Consider the following 17,354-nt stretch of genomic DNA (forward strand, 5'->3'; position numbering starts at 1 on the left):
CATCAGATAAAAAGTCTATATATAAACTTTAATAGCAAAATCATAGCACTACTACAACATATATAATAGCACTATTCCTCCCTCCATCTATACTGTGTGATCTCTTAACACTCTCATCAAGTTTCCCACCCAAAAAGGTAAAGAGATTCAATATGTATACACACGCACAGTTCTCAATCCATGTTATCAGAAAGGTGTCTAAAGAGTATTAACAAAGACATTTTACTATATTCTAAAGCAATGAGTTTCATCTCTCTCTTTTCAGGAAGAAATTGAGAGTAACTGCCAAAATCATTCACACTAGTTTAAAACTGTTCAACTACTTTGGCACACACCTACTTTATGATTTGGGCACAACTATTGAGCCTCTGCTCCAGAACCCAGGAGCTGCCACGACTGAGCCCACAACCGCAACAGAAGCCCAAGCAGCCTGGAGCCCATGCTCCAACGCGACGCATGTGCACTACAACTAGAGAGCCCTTGCTCCCCACAACCAGAGGAGGCCCAGCAACAACGAAGACCCAGGACAGCCAAAGATAACTAACTTTTTAAAAATCTCATTTTTCTAACTAGAAATTGCTGTTGTACTTCATATGCCTATATTCGACCACCTTTAATAGACTTAATTTTTTTTAAATGATCTAAATAATCCAGATATAGAGTCCCATCAATGGCAAGATGTTTAACTTCCCAACGTTTAACTCCCACTTCTATTTTGTATCTAAAGCACTTGTCAGAACCTTCAAAACAATGCCTTTAAAACAAAAATGTCCCCGATACTTCGACATTATGCGTGAAAGTGACAGGTGAACTGAAAGTCTTCTGTTAATGCATCAAGCATCACTGTACTCTAACTCAGAGTATCTTAAATGAGGAAAAAGTGTTGTGCTTATTAAATGTCATCTCCGTAGACTACAGTATTTATTACATATTATCTTCTTACACAGTACATTGTAGGCCATTATTCTTCTAGTACTTATGTGTTAAGATAAACTAAGTTATTTGGAGATGATAAACAGATTCTGAAGTTAGGTGGCTTAAAACAAAGATTTCTTTCTTATTCACATTACCTGTGTATAGAAGGGGACAGGACTGCTTTCTATGCAGTCCTTACTCAGGATGATGGAATTCCTACCTCTTGAGGCCAGTTATCATGGCTGGGGAATGAATTATTCACTGACTTAATCGTTTCTAATAGTAACATTTCTACTCACAGGCCACCAGCCACGGCCAAAGCCAGCCATGGGATGTTTAAATTCAAAGTGAGTGGGGAAATAAAACTGTAAAATGCGGCCCAAGAGAAGAACCAGAAATATCAGTGAGTGGTCATCGGTACTCAGCAAATAAATTTGACAATCAGCAAATAAAACTCAAGCTCTGTTACTTTTGTGGATTTATGTATAAATTAATTTTTAAAAGATTGTTCTATGACTTCCTTCTGTGTCACAAGACAAACAGGAATGAGAGTTAACTTCACTGTATTAGCATCTGTCACAGAGAAGTAATCCAACAGTAAGATTGTAGGTCCCTTCAAGGTAACATTTTTACTGGTTCAGTTCAGTTCAGTTCAGTCGCTCAGTCGTGTCCGACTCTCTGTGACTCCATGAATCACAGCACGCCAGGCCTCCCTGTCCATCACCAACTCCCTGAGTTCACTCAAACTCATGTCCACAGAGGCGGTGATGCCATCCAGCCATTTCATTCTAGGACGTCCCCTTCTCCTCCCGCCCCCCAACCTTTCCCAGCATCAGAGTCTTTTCCAGTGAGTCAACTCGTCGCATGAGGTGGCCAAAGTATTGCAGTTTCAGCTTTAGCATCAGTCCTTCCAATGAACACCCAGGGACTGATCTCCTTCAGAATGGACTGGTTGGACCTCCTCGCAGTACAAGGGACTCTCAACAGTCTTCTCCAACTTAGCTGCGTACAAATTTCTGTTAATAAAACTTTTTAAATGTTAAAAGGATACATTCCCTAGTGGTGCACAGAAGTCTTGATTTTGCAACCCTAAGGTCTTCTGTGAGCAATGTAAAGTTTTCCTGTACCTTTAATACTTTATCATATTCACCTGGATCTTCAAACAGTAACATAATGTCTATCTTGTCTTTACCACTTTCCAAAATTCACCCTCTATATTCTCAGGTCTGTTTTCTGTTTTACTGATTCAATTTTCTAGAATGTTAAGTCAGCTTACTGCTATCTAAAACAGTTTTACTGTGTTTGTCTCCTTGTGCTATCTTCTTTCTTTCTGACCCTTTTTAATAGAGACATTAAAGAAGCTTTATTTCATTGATCACAAAAAAGTTATTTTCTAAAATTTTTTACTGGTAAACTATATCAGGAGAGGGCTTCCCTGGTAGCTCAGCTGGTAAAGAATCCGCCAGCAAAGCAGGAGACCCTGGTTTGATTCCCGGTTCAGGAAGATGTCCTGGAGAAGGTAACTGGCTCCCCACTCCAATATTCTGGCCTGGAGAATTCAATGGACTAGACAGTCCACGGGGTTGCAGAGTCACGACTGAGCAACTATCACTACTATCAGGAGAATTTTCTGTTAGGTCCACAGGACTGCTGTTCCTCCACTGCAGCTTGGATTCATAAGCCTCGGGTTGATTTTTATGCTGATTCATCCTATAATGAATTATCAATTAAAGTCCACTGGAAAACCTTCCAATCCACCACCTCAAGTATTCTCAGCCTCTCTGGATACTCACAAATCCCTGGCAGACAAAAGAACCCAAACAAAACTAAACTTCTGGTATGATTCCAAAAATGTATCAATATTAGAAAGGATACAGGTAGACTTGTAATTAAAGCAAAAACAATAAAAAGTAACAAAAAATAAAAATAGAAAGTAACTTCAACAAGATAGAACTTTCTCAGGTTACCAGTCCATGAGTTATAATAATAGTTTTGGATTAGTGTGACTCCCTATCTTTCTGATAAGCCATCCTCATCATGACTTGCATTCTGCAGCATATGATGACTATTCTAGCCAATGGGAAGCAGAAAAAGGGAAAGTACATCCCTTAGGGCTGGATCTGCTGCTGCTGCTGCTAAGTCGCTTCAGTCGTGTCCGACTCTGTACGACCCCATAGACGGCAGCCCACCAGGTTCCGCCATCCCTGGGATTCTCCAGGCAAGAACACTGGAGTGGGTTGCCATTTCCTTCTCCAATGTGTGAAAGTGAAGTAGCTCAGTTGTGTCCGACTAGTAGCGACCCCATGGACTGCAGCCCACCAGGCTCCTCCGTCCATGCGATTTTCTAGGCAAGAGTACTGAAGTGGCTTGCCACTGCCTTCTCTGAGGGCTGGATCTAGAGTTGCACAAATCTTTCCTACTTTACAATGCATCTTAGATTTTAATCACATAGCCACAGCTAACTACAAGGGAAGCTGAGAAATACAGGCTAGCTGAGCAGCCATGGGACCAGTTAAAATTCAGGGATTCTTATTATTAAAGAAAGAACTGGGGCTTCCCTGGGGGTTCAGTGGTAAGGAATCCGCCTGCCGATGCAGGAAACAAGGGTTCGATCCCTGGTTCGGGAAGATCCCACATGTCGTGGAACAACTAAGCCTGAGCGTCACAATTACTGAGCTTGGAAGCTGCAACCACTGAAGCCTGCACGCCCTAGAGCCCGTGCTCCATAATGAGAAGTCACTGCGATGAGAAGCCCACGCAACACAAGCAGCCACCACTCACCACAACTAGAGAAGAGTCTGCAAAAACGAAGGCCCAGCACAGCCAAAAATAAGTAAATAAATAAAATTACAAAGAAAAAAAGAATATATCAGTAAAACAGTGATCTTTAAAAAAAAAAAAAAAAGAGTTCAGTAATAGCTACTGAGAAACAACCAGCAGTTTCTGTTACATGGAGTAATGGGATCAGGAGAAAGAAAGTATATCCCCTAGAAACAAGGTACTTTGACAGTCTAAAGCAGACAGTACACAGGGACAAATTAAACATTTACCCTTTGTACCAGGCAAGCGATAAAGCTACAACCAATGGTATTCTGTAGTACAACATTAAAATCATAATGGCTTAAGATAGCAATTTTAATAGAGGGGAAAACTGCAACATACCAAAAGCAGCCAGGAAGCCAATATTGGAGAGAGAGTCTGACTTTCTAGCCTGACCTAGACTCAGGATATTTTTGTTTTCTGTTTTCTATTGTAAATTAACAAAAGAATTTTTTTAAAACGGATATTGAGAGGAACTGCCCAAAATTTCAAATCTTTCTGCCATCTTTCTGGAAAAGGATTTAAGTTATTTTGAAGTAGCACCTCTAGTAGAGAATTCAGAAGTAAGAGTCTTAGAACAGTATTTCCCAAGCTACTTGTTTTCATAAGTTAGATTTATCTAAAAGCACTTAATTTAAAACAAGTTTTAAAAAGTTCTGGTCAGTCAAAAGCTTCAATAATCAAAATATATTATTATTCAGGGCTTCCCAGGTCGTGCAGTGGTAAAGAATCCACCTGCCAAGCAGGAGACATGGATTCAATCCCTGGCTTGGGAAGATTCCCTGCAAGAGGAAATGGCAACCCACTCCAGTATTCTTGCCTGGGAAATCTCATGGGCAGAGGAGCCTGGCAGGCTACAGCCCACAGAGTCTGTAAAGAGTCGGACATGACTGAAGTGAGTTAGCACACACTGGGCTTTTACTAAGTTTCAGGCACTAAATGTTTTACATATGACATCCAGAACCTCCCCTAATATTTGAGAGACCTGAGGCAAAATTATAAGCGGAGATCCACAGGGCCTCAAAGAGTCAGATACGAAACTATTTAGGACTAAACAACAAACTACAATTATTATTATTTAAAATGGATAAGTCTTGAATTTTTTAATTAGGTGCCCTGGAAAACTGTTTAAGCCATCACATTGTATTTTTTAAATCTAATGTTGAAAATGAAATGCATGATTAGCTTCCACACCTTCCTCAGTCATCAAACCTTTCTCACATTTCAAAGAATCCAAATTTTTAGTCTAGGGTTACTATATATTCTTATCAGAAATCTTGCATTGATGATAACTTTGAAGGGAACTTTGGTCAAGAGATACTTCATAGAACATACTATTAATAATATAATCAGTCTCTAAATCAATTTATGTTCCCACAATGTAAACCAGGTACCAACTTATAATGAATTATCTTTTAGAAACAAACCAAATCATGGTTAATTTCCCAGACCAGCCCATAAAAGCCTATTTTATCCATGTTCAGACCCTTGGAGGGGGGAGAACCTGTATGAGTCAACAGTAATAATTACCATTTGGAAAATAGTTCCATCCTTGAATATGTGAACAGACCTTGCTTCTCCTGAAATACAGGCAGATTTGCAGCAGCAGCATCTAAGCTAAGGAGCTATGGCTCAGGTAGAAGATGCATGTTAACTTGGCCACAATAACATTTAGTCATTCACACACTAATCCTTTCAGGCCTCTATCTTATGGCGTATGTTTCTTTGCCCCTCTACCTGGAATGACTTTCCCTCCATAAACCCTAACATTCTTAATGATCATGTTTTCAATGTAAAATTCAACAGTAATTTCCTCAGGAAGTCACCACTTCCTTCCTAGTGCTCTTCTCAAACTCAAACTCGGAAGATCTGTAATAGAACTTTTACCACTTTCTGTTGTTTTAATTCACCCCTTCCTTCCACACACTAGCCAAAGAGCTAGTCCAGAGTTTGCTTATTGCATCTTATCTTTCCAACACTCTCCCTGACCACCAGTGCTTAACAGAAACATGCAGTAAAATGACCAGAGGCTTTTCACGTCCAACAGATCTAGACTTAAGTGACTGTGTGTCACTTACTAAACAGAGAATATTGAGTTAATTACCCAAACACTCAAGCATCAGTTTCCCTTTCTCTGAAACAAAAAAACTACCTCAAAGAACAGCTGGGCTACCCAAGCAAGATTAGTTGTTCTCTAATGCTTAAGAGAAAGTAGAGTCTATATTAAAAATTCTGAATTAGGTACAAACACTGTGTCTGAGGGCTTACAAGACATGACACACCAAGAATTTGAAAATGAATACAAATTCTCCTTTAAAAATACAACTTGGCCGTCTTAAACTAAATGTTTTCCTTTAGGAAACATTGCTAATGCAAATTTAAAGATGATAATCTGATATGTTTAAAATACTATAATTGCAGCATTAAATATGCTAGACCAATAACAATCTCTCAAAGACATTTCGCAAATGACCTGCTAGGGAGAACGGCATCTCAGACTTAGAATCACCCTTTTTCCTACAAGGTTAAGAAAAAAGGAGTACTTAAATTCCTAAAATGTGTCACTGAAATCTCATACTAAAATTCTACTGTATATTTTATACATTACCTCATTTGATTCTTAACAATTCCTAGTAAACATGAGATTTATGGTACATGCCCTTGCAGAGGGGCTGTACTTATTTTATATATAAAGAAAGCTAAGCTTGGAAAAATTATACAACTTGACCTAAGTTAAATAACTCATTAAGTAGTAGAGCCAAGTCTAGACTCCAGGGCCAAGGACTACAAGTGTTTCCAGGAGCTGTGGACACATACAGATATCTGGTTTACAGGAATAATTTGAAGTCTGAGCTCGATAAAGGGCAGAAATGGTATGGACCTAACAGAAGCAGAAGATATTAAGAAGAGGTGGCAAGAATACACAGAAGAACTGTACAAAAAAGATCACGACCAAGATAATCATGATGGTGTGATCACTGACCTAGAGTCAGACATCTTGGAATGTGAAGTCAAGTGGGCCTTAGAAAGCATCACTATGAAAAAAGCTAGTGGAGGTGATGGAATTCCAGTTGAGCTATTTCAAATCCTGAAAGATGATGCTGTGAAAGTGCTGCACTCAATATGCCATCAAATTTGGAAAACTCAGCAGTGGCCACAGGACTAGAAAAGGTCAGTTTTCATTCTAATCCCAAAGAAAGGCAATGTCAAAGAATGCTCAAACTACCACACAGTTGCACTCATCTCACACGCTAGTAAAGTCATGCGCAAAATTCTCCAAGCCAGGCTTCAGCAATACGTGAACCGTGAACTTCCAGATATTCAAGCTGGTTTTAGAAAAGGCAGAGGAACCAGAGATCAAATGGCCAACATCTGCTGGATCATCGAAAAAGCATGAGTTCCAGAAAAACATCTATTTCTGCTTTACTGACTATGGCAAAGCCTTTGACTGTGTGGATCGCAATAAACTGGAAAATTCTGAAAGAGATGGGAATACTAGACCACCTGACCTGCCTCTTGAGAAACCTAAATGCAGGTCAGGAAGCAACAGAACTGGACATGGAACAACAGACTGGTTCCAAACAGGAAAAGGAATACGTCAAGGCTATATATATTGTTACCCTGCTAGTTTAACTTATATGCAGAGTACATCATGAGGAACGCTGGGCTGGAAGAAGCACAAGCTGGAATCAAGATAGCTGGGAGAAATATCAATAACCTCAGATATGCAGATGACACCACCCTTATGGCAGAAAGTGAAGAGGAACTCAAAAGCCTCTTGATGAAAGTGAAAGAGGAGAGTGAAAAGGTTGGCTTGAAGCTCAACATTCAGAAAACTAAGATCATGGCATCTGGTCCCATCACTTCACCGGAAATAGATGGGGAAACAGTGTCAGACTATTTTTGGGGGCTCCAAAATCACTGCAGATGGTGTTTGCAGCCATGAAATTAAAAGACACTTCCTCCTTGGAAGGAAAGTTATGATCAACCTAGACAGGACTATTAAAAAGCAGAGAGACATTACTTTGTCAACAAAGGTTCCTCTAGTCGAGGCTATGGTTTTTCCAGTAGTCATGTATGGATCTGAGAGTTGGACTGTGAAGAAGGCTAATCGCTGAAGAATTGATGCTTTTGAACTGTGGTGCTGGAGAAAACTCTTGAGAATCCCTTGGACTGCAAGGAGGCCCAACCAGTTCATTCTAAAGGAAACCAGTCCCGGGTGTTCATTGGAAGGACTGATGCTGAAGCTGAAACTTCAATACTTTGGCCATCTGATGAGAAGAGCTGACTCATTTGCAAAGACCCTGATGTTGGCAAAGCTTGAGGGCAGGAGGAAAAGGGGACGACAGAGGATGAGATGTTGGACGGTATCACTGACTCAATGAACATGGGTTTGGGTGGACTCTGGGAGTTGGTGACGGACAGGGAAGCCCAGCATGCTGCAGTTCATGGGGATGCAAAGGGTCGGACACAACTGAGCAACTGAACTGAACTGAAACTATTCTCCAGTATTTTCCTCACATTACTTTTAAGAAAAACGAAGGAATTCTGTTTTAAATGGTATTCAAAAAGTGCCTTTAAGTTGATAACACTATTTCTATACAACACTTCACTGTGAAATCCTAACTTATAAATGTCTTGATAATTTACAAACTTATACTTCACATTCTATAAGTCACGTATAAACAATATACAAGGTCAGATTTATGAACAAATTGATAATCTAAATATGATTATACCGCCACCTAGTGCTCAACTTTTAAAGTGACATAATCACACAGGATTGTGGGGGAACCCACAAACAGTGCTGTTGGAGCCAACAGTTTCATGGTAGAAATGACAAAGCTTTGCTTTAAAAATTGGCCCTATTTGAGAGATCACTACCAAAACAGTCAATGACACATAATGCTTCAAATGTCTAAAATAACAATCTTATAATTCAAATGTCAACTAAACTGTTACATGTTGTAAGTAGTTCTACAAACAACTAAAAAGAAATTGGAAACAATCTAAATTATAGGAGAGACTAAATACTACACAACCATTTAAATACTGCGGAAAAATTAAACAAGACATTAAATTGTATTTTCCAAAGATAGCAGCAATAGTATCTCCCATCCATATGTTCTTCTGCAACATGACCTTGTTACCCTCACACTGGGGCTTCCAAGGTGGCTCAGCTGGTGAAGAATCCACCTGCAATGCAGGAAACCTAGGTTTGATCCCTGGGTTGGGAAGATCCCACATAAAAGGGAATGACCACCCACTCCAGTATTCTGGCCTGGAGAATTCCATGGACTGTATAGTTCACAGGGTCACAGAGAGTCAGACATGACTGAGCGACTTTCACTCACTACCCTCACACTGAGGTGGGGCTATTTCTTCTTCCCTTCCAGTCCAGGTAGGTCCTAGGACTGCTGTGACTAAAAGAATACAGAAGTGACCTTGTTTCAAGGCACAGCCCTTAACTACTTGAGTCCAGCTTCCATTCTCCCTCAGATCACTTGGTCTTGGGATATCTTTCTTAGAAACCAACCACTATGTATGAGCTATTCTAATACAACAATGGAAAGGCTTTAGAGGATGACACTTCAACGCAGGGAGGTCAAGGAGCAGAAAGGTACCAAAATGCAGGTGAGAAACCATTATGGAAGTGGACCCTCCAGGTCCAGTTAGGGCCGAAACAGTGGCCCAAGTGAGTCCTTCCCAAATTCAAGACCTATAAAATTTTGAGCAAAATTAAATGGCTGTTCAGTTCAGTTCAGTCGCTCAGTCGTGTCCGACTCTCTACAACCTCATGAATCACAGCACGCCAGGCCTCCCTGTCCATCACCAACTCCCAGAGTTCACTCAAACTCACGTCCACAGAGTCGGTGATGCTGCCATCCAGCCATCTCATTCTGTGTCGTCCCCTTCTCCTCCCGCCCCCAACCTTTCCCAGCATCAGTCTTTTCCAGTGAGTCAACTCGTCGCATGAGATGGCCAAAGTATTGGAGTTTCAGCTTTAGCATCAGTCCTTCCAATGAACATCCAGGATTGATCTCCTTTAGAATGGACTGGTTGGATCTCCTTGCAGTCCAAGGGACTCTCGAGAGTCTTCTCCAACACCACAGTTCAAAAGCATCAATTCTTCGGCGATCAGCTTTCTTCACAGTCCAACTCTCACATCCATACATGACCACGGGAAAAACCATAGCCTTGACTAGACGGACCTTGGTTGGCAAAGTAATGTCTCTGCTTTTTAATATGCTATCAAGGTTGGTCATAACTATAAAGTCTGACACTGTTTCCACTGTTTCCCCATCTATTTCCCATGAAGTGATGGGACCAGAGGCCATGATCTTTGTTTTCTGAATGTTGAGCTTCAAGCCAACCTTTTCACTCTCCTTTCACTTTCATCAAGAGGCTTTTGAGTTCCTCTTCACTTTCTGCCATAAGGGTAGTGTCATCTGCATATCTGAGGTTATTGATATTTCTCCCAGCTATCTTGATTCCAGCTTGTGCTTCTTCCAGCCCAGTGTTCCTCATGATGTACTCTGCATATAAGTTAAACAAGCAAGGTGACAATATACAGCCTTACAAGCCACTAAATTTTAAAGTGGTCCATCATGTAACTGAAACAGAAACTGGTTCCAGAAAGTATGATGCTGCTTTAATAAAGTCCTAAAATATGTGGCACTCATTTTAAGACTGAGTGATGGGCCTCAAGTAGCCTACAAACGATGGCTTGAGGGACAGTTAGAAGTGTTACTATAGACTACAAAAGGTTTCATATCACACAAAACATATTTTTTGTATTATGAATTATTTCACTTAAAAAGAAATAATAATAATGGGCACTCTTACTTGATGACTCAGTAGAGAGAGGTACTATATGGCTCCAAAAATGACAGTTAAGCAGTATCTGGTCTTGAGTTTAAAATTAAAGGGAGTTAGTGACAACGGGATGCCCTAAATTTCAAGAAAACATTAATATTAAGTACAGAGTTGTCCAGAAACAATTCTAAAAGAGCTTGTTTCTAAACTATTTAAACAAAAAGCTATTCAAAGTGCTTGTTCAATAAATGTTATAACCTAAAAACTTTCAGGCAATGTAAAATTTCATGGCACGTATAATCAAACTATGTACACCAGAATTATTAACAGACACATGATGATGCTATCTAAATATAAATCACTATGAACATCAATATCTCAAATGTTAAAAAAGTTACAAATTTTATGCCCTCAGCGGACTACAGAATATTTGCCCAGCTTAATTTCTTCCCTATCTCCAGGGTATTAAAATAAAGGTTGAAAAAATAAATAAATAAAATAAAGGTTGAACTGAGCTGACAAGAGCAAATGCCTTTAAATTTAACAAAATGATGACGGAAATCTTATTATTAATATATGACAATGATACATATTTCTGTATATATGTACATACGTGTATGTATTTTTAAAATTTAGACTCATGGAAAATCATGATCAATTAAACTATTTTCAACATAATTTGACTGATGGTAACATCAGCAAAACGGACCTTTCTGTTTGCAGACTCTTTCTTGCTTGCCTCCCCCCCTTGTGTGGTCATGAAATAGATTCTTCACTTGCAGGACATCATATTATACATTTAACCGCAATCCCTGTGAATGAGGCTACTGTGTATGTTAAAACGAAAGTTTGTTATATTTTATGTCAGAAAACCCAGCATCACAAACAGATATTTCTATATATAGAAAAGTTTAATCAGATTATACTTCAAAATTTTTAGGACTTAAAATCTAGCCTAGGGACTTCCCTGGTGGTCCAGTGGTTGAGAATCCACCTTGCAGTGCGGGGGACATGGTTTTGATCCCTGGTCGGGAATAGAGATCCTACATGTCATGGGGCAACGAAGTCCACATGCCACAACTAGTGAAGTGAAGAAGTGAAGTCACTCAGTCGGGTCCGACTCTTTGCAACCCCATGGACTGTAGCCTGCCAGGCTCCTCCATCCATGGGATTTTCCAGGCAAGAATACTGGAGTGGGTTGCCATTTCCTTCTCCAGGGGATCTTCCCAACCCAGGGATGGAACCTGGGTCTCCTGTACTGCAGACAGACTCTTTACCATCTGAGCCACCAGGAAAGCCACAACTCGAGAGTCTGTGCACCACAATGAAACATCCTGTGTGATGCAACTAAGACCCGATGCAGCCAAATAAACTGGAAAAAAAAATTAGCTTACATAGTTAGAATGAAAAATACCATTTTTGATGCTGTTCAATAATAACACAAAATTAAAAGGAAATTAACTGTCTTTGGTTCGAGATAGGGAGAAAAAAAAAAAAGCAAAATTTAGTATTCCAAGCACTAAAAAGAATATAAGACTTGAGAATTATATCTTCCTTCTCCAGTTACTTAATTTTATCCAACTATCTTGCTAGTTACAGCAGAAGTGAAGCTGATGGAAAGACTGGAAATATAATACAGTATTTTTCCACTATTTCTTTTTAAATGGCGACAAAAGTTAAGAAAACCAAGAAACTGAAATTCTAATTAATCTTCTATCTCTGTCTCACTCTGACATATTATCAGTTCAATCTTAATACTTGGTAAGAATTAGAATGCTCTCATTTAACTTGGGGGTCAGCAAACATTTTCTCTAAAGGGCCATAGAAAACATTTTATGAAGGCTTTGTGGGTCCAGAGGCCAAACTGAGGTTATTATAATTACAGGTAATATTATAATTACTTATAATATTACCTATAATATTATAGGTAATTAAACAAAAAGAAAAATCCACTAGTTTTTAATTAATTAAAAATATAATAATGACCAAATACAATTTGTTATAATACAATTTCTACTACTGGGAGTAACAGAATTCTCTTTTGAAGGGATAACATTTCACTTAATCAGAGTTCAAAGTTAGTGTTCCCTACCATCAAAAAAATATTTTTTTAATCAATTACAAAATCTGTCAGTGCTATATTAATAAAATTTTACATATCTTACTTTTAAAAATGTCTTCCCTCATGCACACAGGTACAATCAAATACTGATATTAATCCACAAGCATTTCTAATAGAGCATATTCACTGCTTGGAAGACATTTATAGAATTTTATTACATTCTTCTGATATTTGTCTTTTAACATGTCATTACACTGTAGATTAAAAAATCACTTCCAATTAAAGGTTAGGCCGAATCTCCTTAATTGCAGTTAAGCAGTTTTAAAATATGAAAATTTCCTTTGCACTTGTATCCTGGTCTGAAAAACAATGATTAAAGTTTGAGTTTGGAAAATATATCCATTGCAGATTTGGGTGGAAATTAAAATCTTAGTTTTTAACTTCTGAAAACAGTGAAAGTATATAAGAGGTATTAAAGCAATTTGACATTACTTATGTTTTAAATAATGCTAGCTGTCAAACTGGTTTTACTACAGTGTAATCAATCAATCACTGCTTTGCCTTTGCAGTTCTAGATTGAATTTATTAATAAACACTAGCAACTCTGCAGGAAAACCTAATTTCTGAAGCCATTTGTGTTCAATAGTAGTGGTTGAAGGCAGTACTGGCTCAGAAAAACCTCAACCTTGCCCCAGAGCTTTAAAAAAAGTCACGAGAAAACTTTGCCATTATTAAGTTACCAAATGACTGTGTGGTTGGGCAAGTCAAGATACTCAGCTTCTATTTATGACAAAAATTTATAGAACTGATGACAGTTAAGTCCATGAGAGTGAATGAAATTCACCACTGACGTTATATATGGATCAATAACACGTGATCAATTTAAACTTTTTCCACAACATAGCAGATGAATAATACAATGGATAACTATACTTGAAAAATCTTCCATTTTCACAATCTTTATAAGTTTGTTCAACTAAGTCTTCTGCACTACCCCTTATTTCTCACACATCCTAGCAGATTCCACTTCAGGTTGTACTGAATCAGTATTTTGGCAACTTAATTTAGAAGTAGTTTCTCCTGTAGTTGTTCCATGCAGCTGATTCATAGTCTATGAAACTCGGCACTGACTCTGTGAATAAGCAAATCAGCAATATCAGTAACACCTGTCTAGTCATCAAGAGTCTAGGAAAAATACTTGAAATAAATTATCTTGTTTTTAATTTACTACTGATGTCACTCCCAATGTCTTCAACTCTTCAAGCAACTGTTTCTGCTGAGAGGCTAGCAGTAACTAAGTTTATATTCTCTGGACACATTTCTTTAGCTACTACACACACACACACACATACAAATAACTCATCATTGGTAAATGATCTTCCCTGTTTGGCCCACAAATGAGCCACTCAGAAACTTAACTGCAGCTTTACTTTTATTCTTTGACTTTTGTGAAGAAATTCAGCTGTGATATTTTACTTGATATTTTCTAAATTTTATGACCATTGTTTTCCTGAGTTAGCAGTATTGTGATGAGTGCTTAGCCTGATAATGTCAATGTTAGTTATCTTCTTCTGATATATCATGACCACATGATAAGGACAATGCTTTGCCATTTCATCCAATAACAAACAACTTATGTTCTACTATGCCTTAAAAACATGACATTCAGAGTTCATCTTTTTTTTTTCTCATTTTGACTTGATGGATATGCAATGGTAACAAAATAAATAAAAAGTTGCACTATGGAGGTATGCCTGGCACTCAAAATGCTGCGGATTTATAACTGGGATTTGTAGTGTACTGAGCAGCAGTATGACGTGATGAGAACAACATATAAAGTTTCTTTTTTTTTTAATTAGTTTAACTGGAGGCTAATTACTTTACAATATTGTAGTGGTTTTTGCCACACATTGACACGTTTCTTTTACAATCACTAAATTCTGCTGTTTCAACATGAAAGTAGCCACAGACAATATATAAACAAATGAGTGTGACTATATTCCAATAAAATTTTATTTATAAGTTTGATTTTGATAATATTTTCACATGTCCCCAAATATTATTTTGATTTTTTAACCATTAAAAAAGTGTAAAAGTCATTCTCAGCACACAGGCCATATAAAAATAGGTGACAGGTCATAATGGAACTATGGCAGTGGAACTAGACTGCTGGACTACTTAATCCTCAGTTTCTGCCATCTCTAAAATGAAGATATACCTCATAGGCATTTTTCCACTTAGTTTTCCACTAAGGAAAAACTGAGTGAATATGTAAGTCATTTAGAACAGTGCCTAGCATATAAGCTTATTAACTGTTAATATTGCTTACTGAGTGGAATATAATTGCAAATGGATTTCAATTCCTACTAACAACTCTGTATGATTTAAAACTCCCACTGGTGGTCTGAGGCAAGCAGCCTACTTGGATGAATATTACACATCCTCCAAGCAAGACACTTTCACACTATCCATGTTTCTGTTACACTGCCCACAATCCTACTAGCAGTTTCATTCTTGAGTATTTCAAACCTTGAAGTATTATACCTTTTCTCAGGTGCTGGAGACAACCCTACCATAAGAAAAATTTCTGAACAGACTATCTCTATCCTGAAGTTATACTACAGATCTAGAGTAGTGAGCAAGTAGGAATAAAGTGGAGAAGGCAATGGCAACCCACTCCAGTACTCTTGCCTGGAAAATCCCATGGGTGGAGGAGCCTGGTAGGCTGTAGTCCATGGGGTCGCGAAGAGTAGGATACGACTGAGCGACTTCACATTCACTTTTCACTTTCATGCACTGGAGAAGGAAATGGCAACCCACTCCAGTGTTCTTGCCTGGAGAATCCCAGAGACGGCGGAGCCTGGTGGGCTACCATCTATGGGGTCGCACAGAGTCAGACACGACTGAAGTGACTTAGCAGCAGCAGGAATAAAGTGAAATTTTAAGAAGCAATATTTTTGGCAATAACAATTTCACACTAGAAATTCATAAATAAATCAGTCTGCACAAGCAAATGAAATTTAAACTAATCTTTTTTTGATGACTAAAAGGCCTTGCACGAGACTCAATACCTCTATAAAGACATATCTTTATTACCCCAAAATAATTCATGCTTATCTAATTTCATTGCTCTGAAACAAATCATGTTTAAATATAAGAAAATCACAAAAGGTAGTACATTTATTCATTATTTCCATAGGCACAAGTGTGCATCAAATATTTAAGCCAAAAAACTCAGGAAACAAAGGACTAAAGGCCTTTCCTTCTGGATTAATTACCCCAATTTTAGATGTTCCATCCTACCCCACATTATGAAATATATATGTTTCTACAGACAGTAAAATATGGTGTCTCTGATTTTACTCTCACTTATTTCCTTTCTTCTAAATGTGTTTGCTTTACAAAAAAATATGTATTACCTGTAAGAAGAAAAAGTAAAAATGTATTCATTAAAAGACAGTTTGGAAAGTATACAAAAGCAAAGTACCCAAAATAGTGTTTTCAGTTAAAATCATAATAACTCCTTACCTACAACCAGGCCACATTCAGGACAGATCATATCACCAGCTCTGTAGTCCTCCACTAGGATCGCATCTGGATGGTTTGGACATGTGACTCTTGGAAGAGCATCCAAACTACATGAAAAAAAATTTTTTTTTAATATCCTTCTAACTGAACCAATATGCAACAAAGTACTAATCTTTCCGAGGGGGAAAGAGGTGGATTCCGAACACTTTCCCAATAAATTTACAGTGCATTTACACTTATAACGCATTTAAGCTCAAATTTCAAAGTAAACATCCTAGTTATGTTACTTTAAATCCTACTCAGTAATTAGCAGATACTACTGGAACTGCCTTTTGTAATAGTTCCTGGTTTGCAGAATGGAAGGCTTTAAAAATGTAAACAGAAAACAAGATTTTTTTTTTAGCATACAGACTACTAAAATGTTTATAAATCTTGATTGGCACGGAAATGACTACCTACCATCATAACACGCAACATGTACATATAATCATCTGGTCTGTGACCCTTGACACTTATTTCTCTGGTGAGAGAATAAATTTCAGGTCTGTGTCTTTCTACTCGCTGGATACCTTAGTAATAGACTTGAATGTACACTGAACCTAAAAAGGATACAAACAAAGGTGGTAGATGTGGCTCTGCTGAACTTAGGATGATTTCATTTAGTCCAGAACTGAGTTTGTAAGCACTCAAGAAATGACTTCAAAAGCTACTTTTACATCTATTTGTGATATTAATAATTAGCTCAATTATTTTATTTTGAAAATAAGGCAGTATGGGGAACACACATCAGCCTTAAGTGACTTGACAGAATCTGTTCTAAAAACCATCAAAGATATTTAACACAGATTTAATAATTACTTCTATGGCTGTGGTGTCTTACAACCACAAATGTCTGGTATCATTGAAAATAAGCCCTTTTTTAAAAGTTCACTTGAAGTAATACAGAACTAGCCTCACAAATATATATATAAAAGACAACATCAAATATTCTTGAAGTATGTAAACAGGTATTTGTGGTTTTGGATAAAGTTTCTCAAACTATCAAACACAGTTCAGAATGGTAACTTTCAACAGAGGTGATATCCACTGAAAAACTGATAAAATAATCCGTATTCCCAAATGTACATATTCAGGTTAACCAGAACACACCTGGAATCTTCTCATTGGAAAAACAGGGAATGGAGGTTTAGTTTATATTCACGCTTATTAGACT

General features: G+C 37.9%; 1 protein-coding gene across 2 annotated transcripts in view; it reads right to left on the minus strand.

Moving 5' to 3' along the window:
- The window catches only part of GTF2B (general transcription factor IIB), a 34,428-nt gene that overhangs the window by 13,669 nt on the left and 3,405 nt on the right, over nt 1–17,354 (minus strand). For both annotated transcript variants that reach the window (XM_055404148.2, XM_055404147.2), the window contains exon 2: nt 16,142–16,248. In XM_055404148.2, the coding sequence (XP_055260123.1) occupies nt 16,142–16,172 (31 nt within the window). In that variant the 5' untranslated portion in view covers nt 16,173–16,248. The remainder of the gene's footprint in view (nt 1–16,141; nt 16,249–17,354) is intronic.

The sequence above is a fragment of the Moschus berezovskii genome, chromosome 4 (assembly GCF_049115385.1).
Source record: "Moschus berezovskii isolate FMDL1 chromosome 4, NW_MosBer_1.0, whole genome shotgun sequence".
Lineage (NCBI taxonomy): Eukaryota > Metazoa > Chordata > Mammalia > Artiodactyla > Moschidae > Moschus > Moschus berezovskii.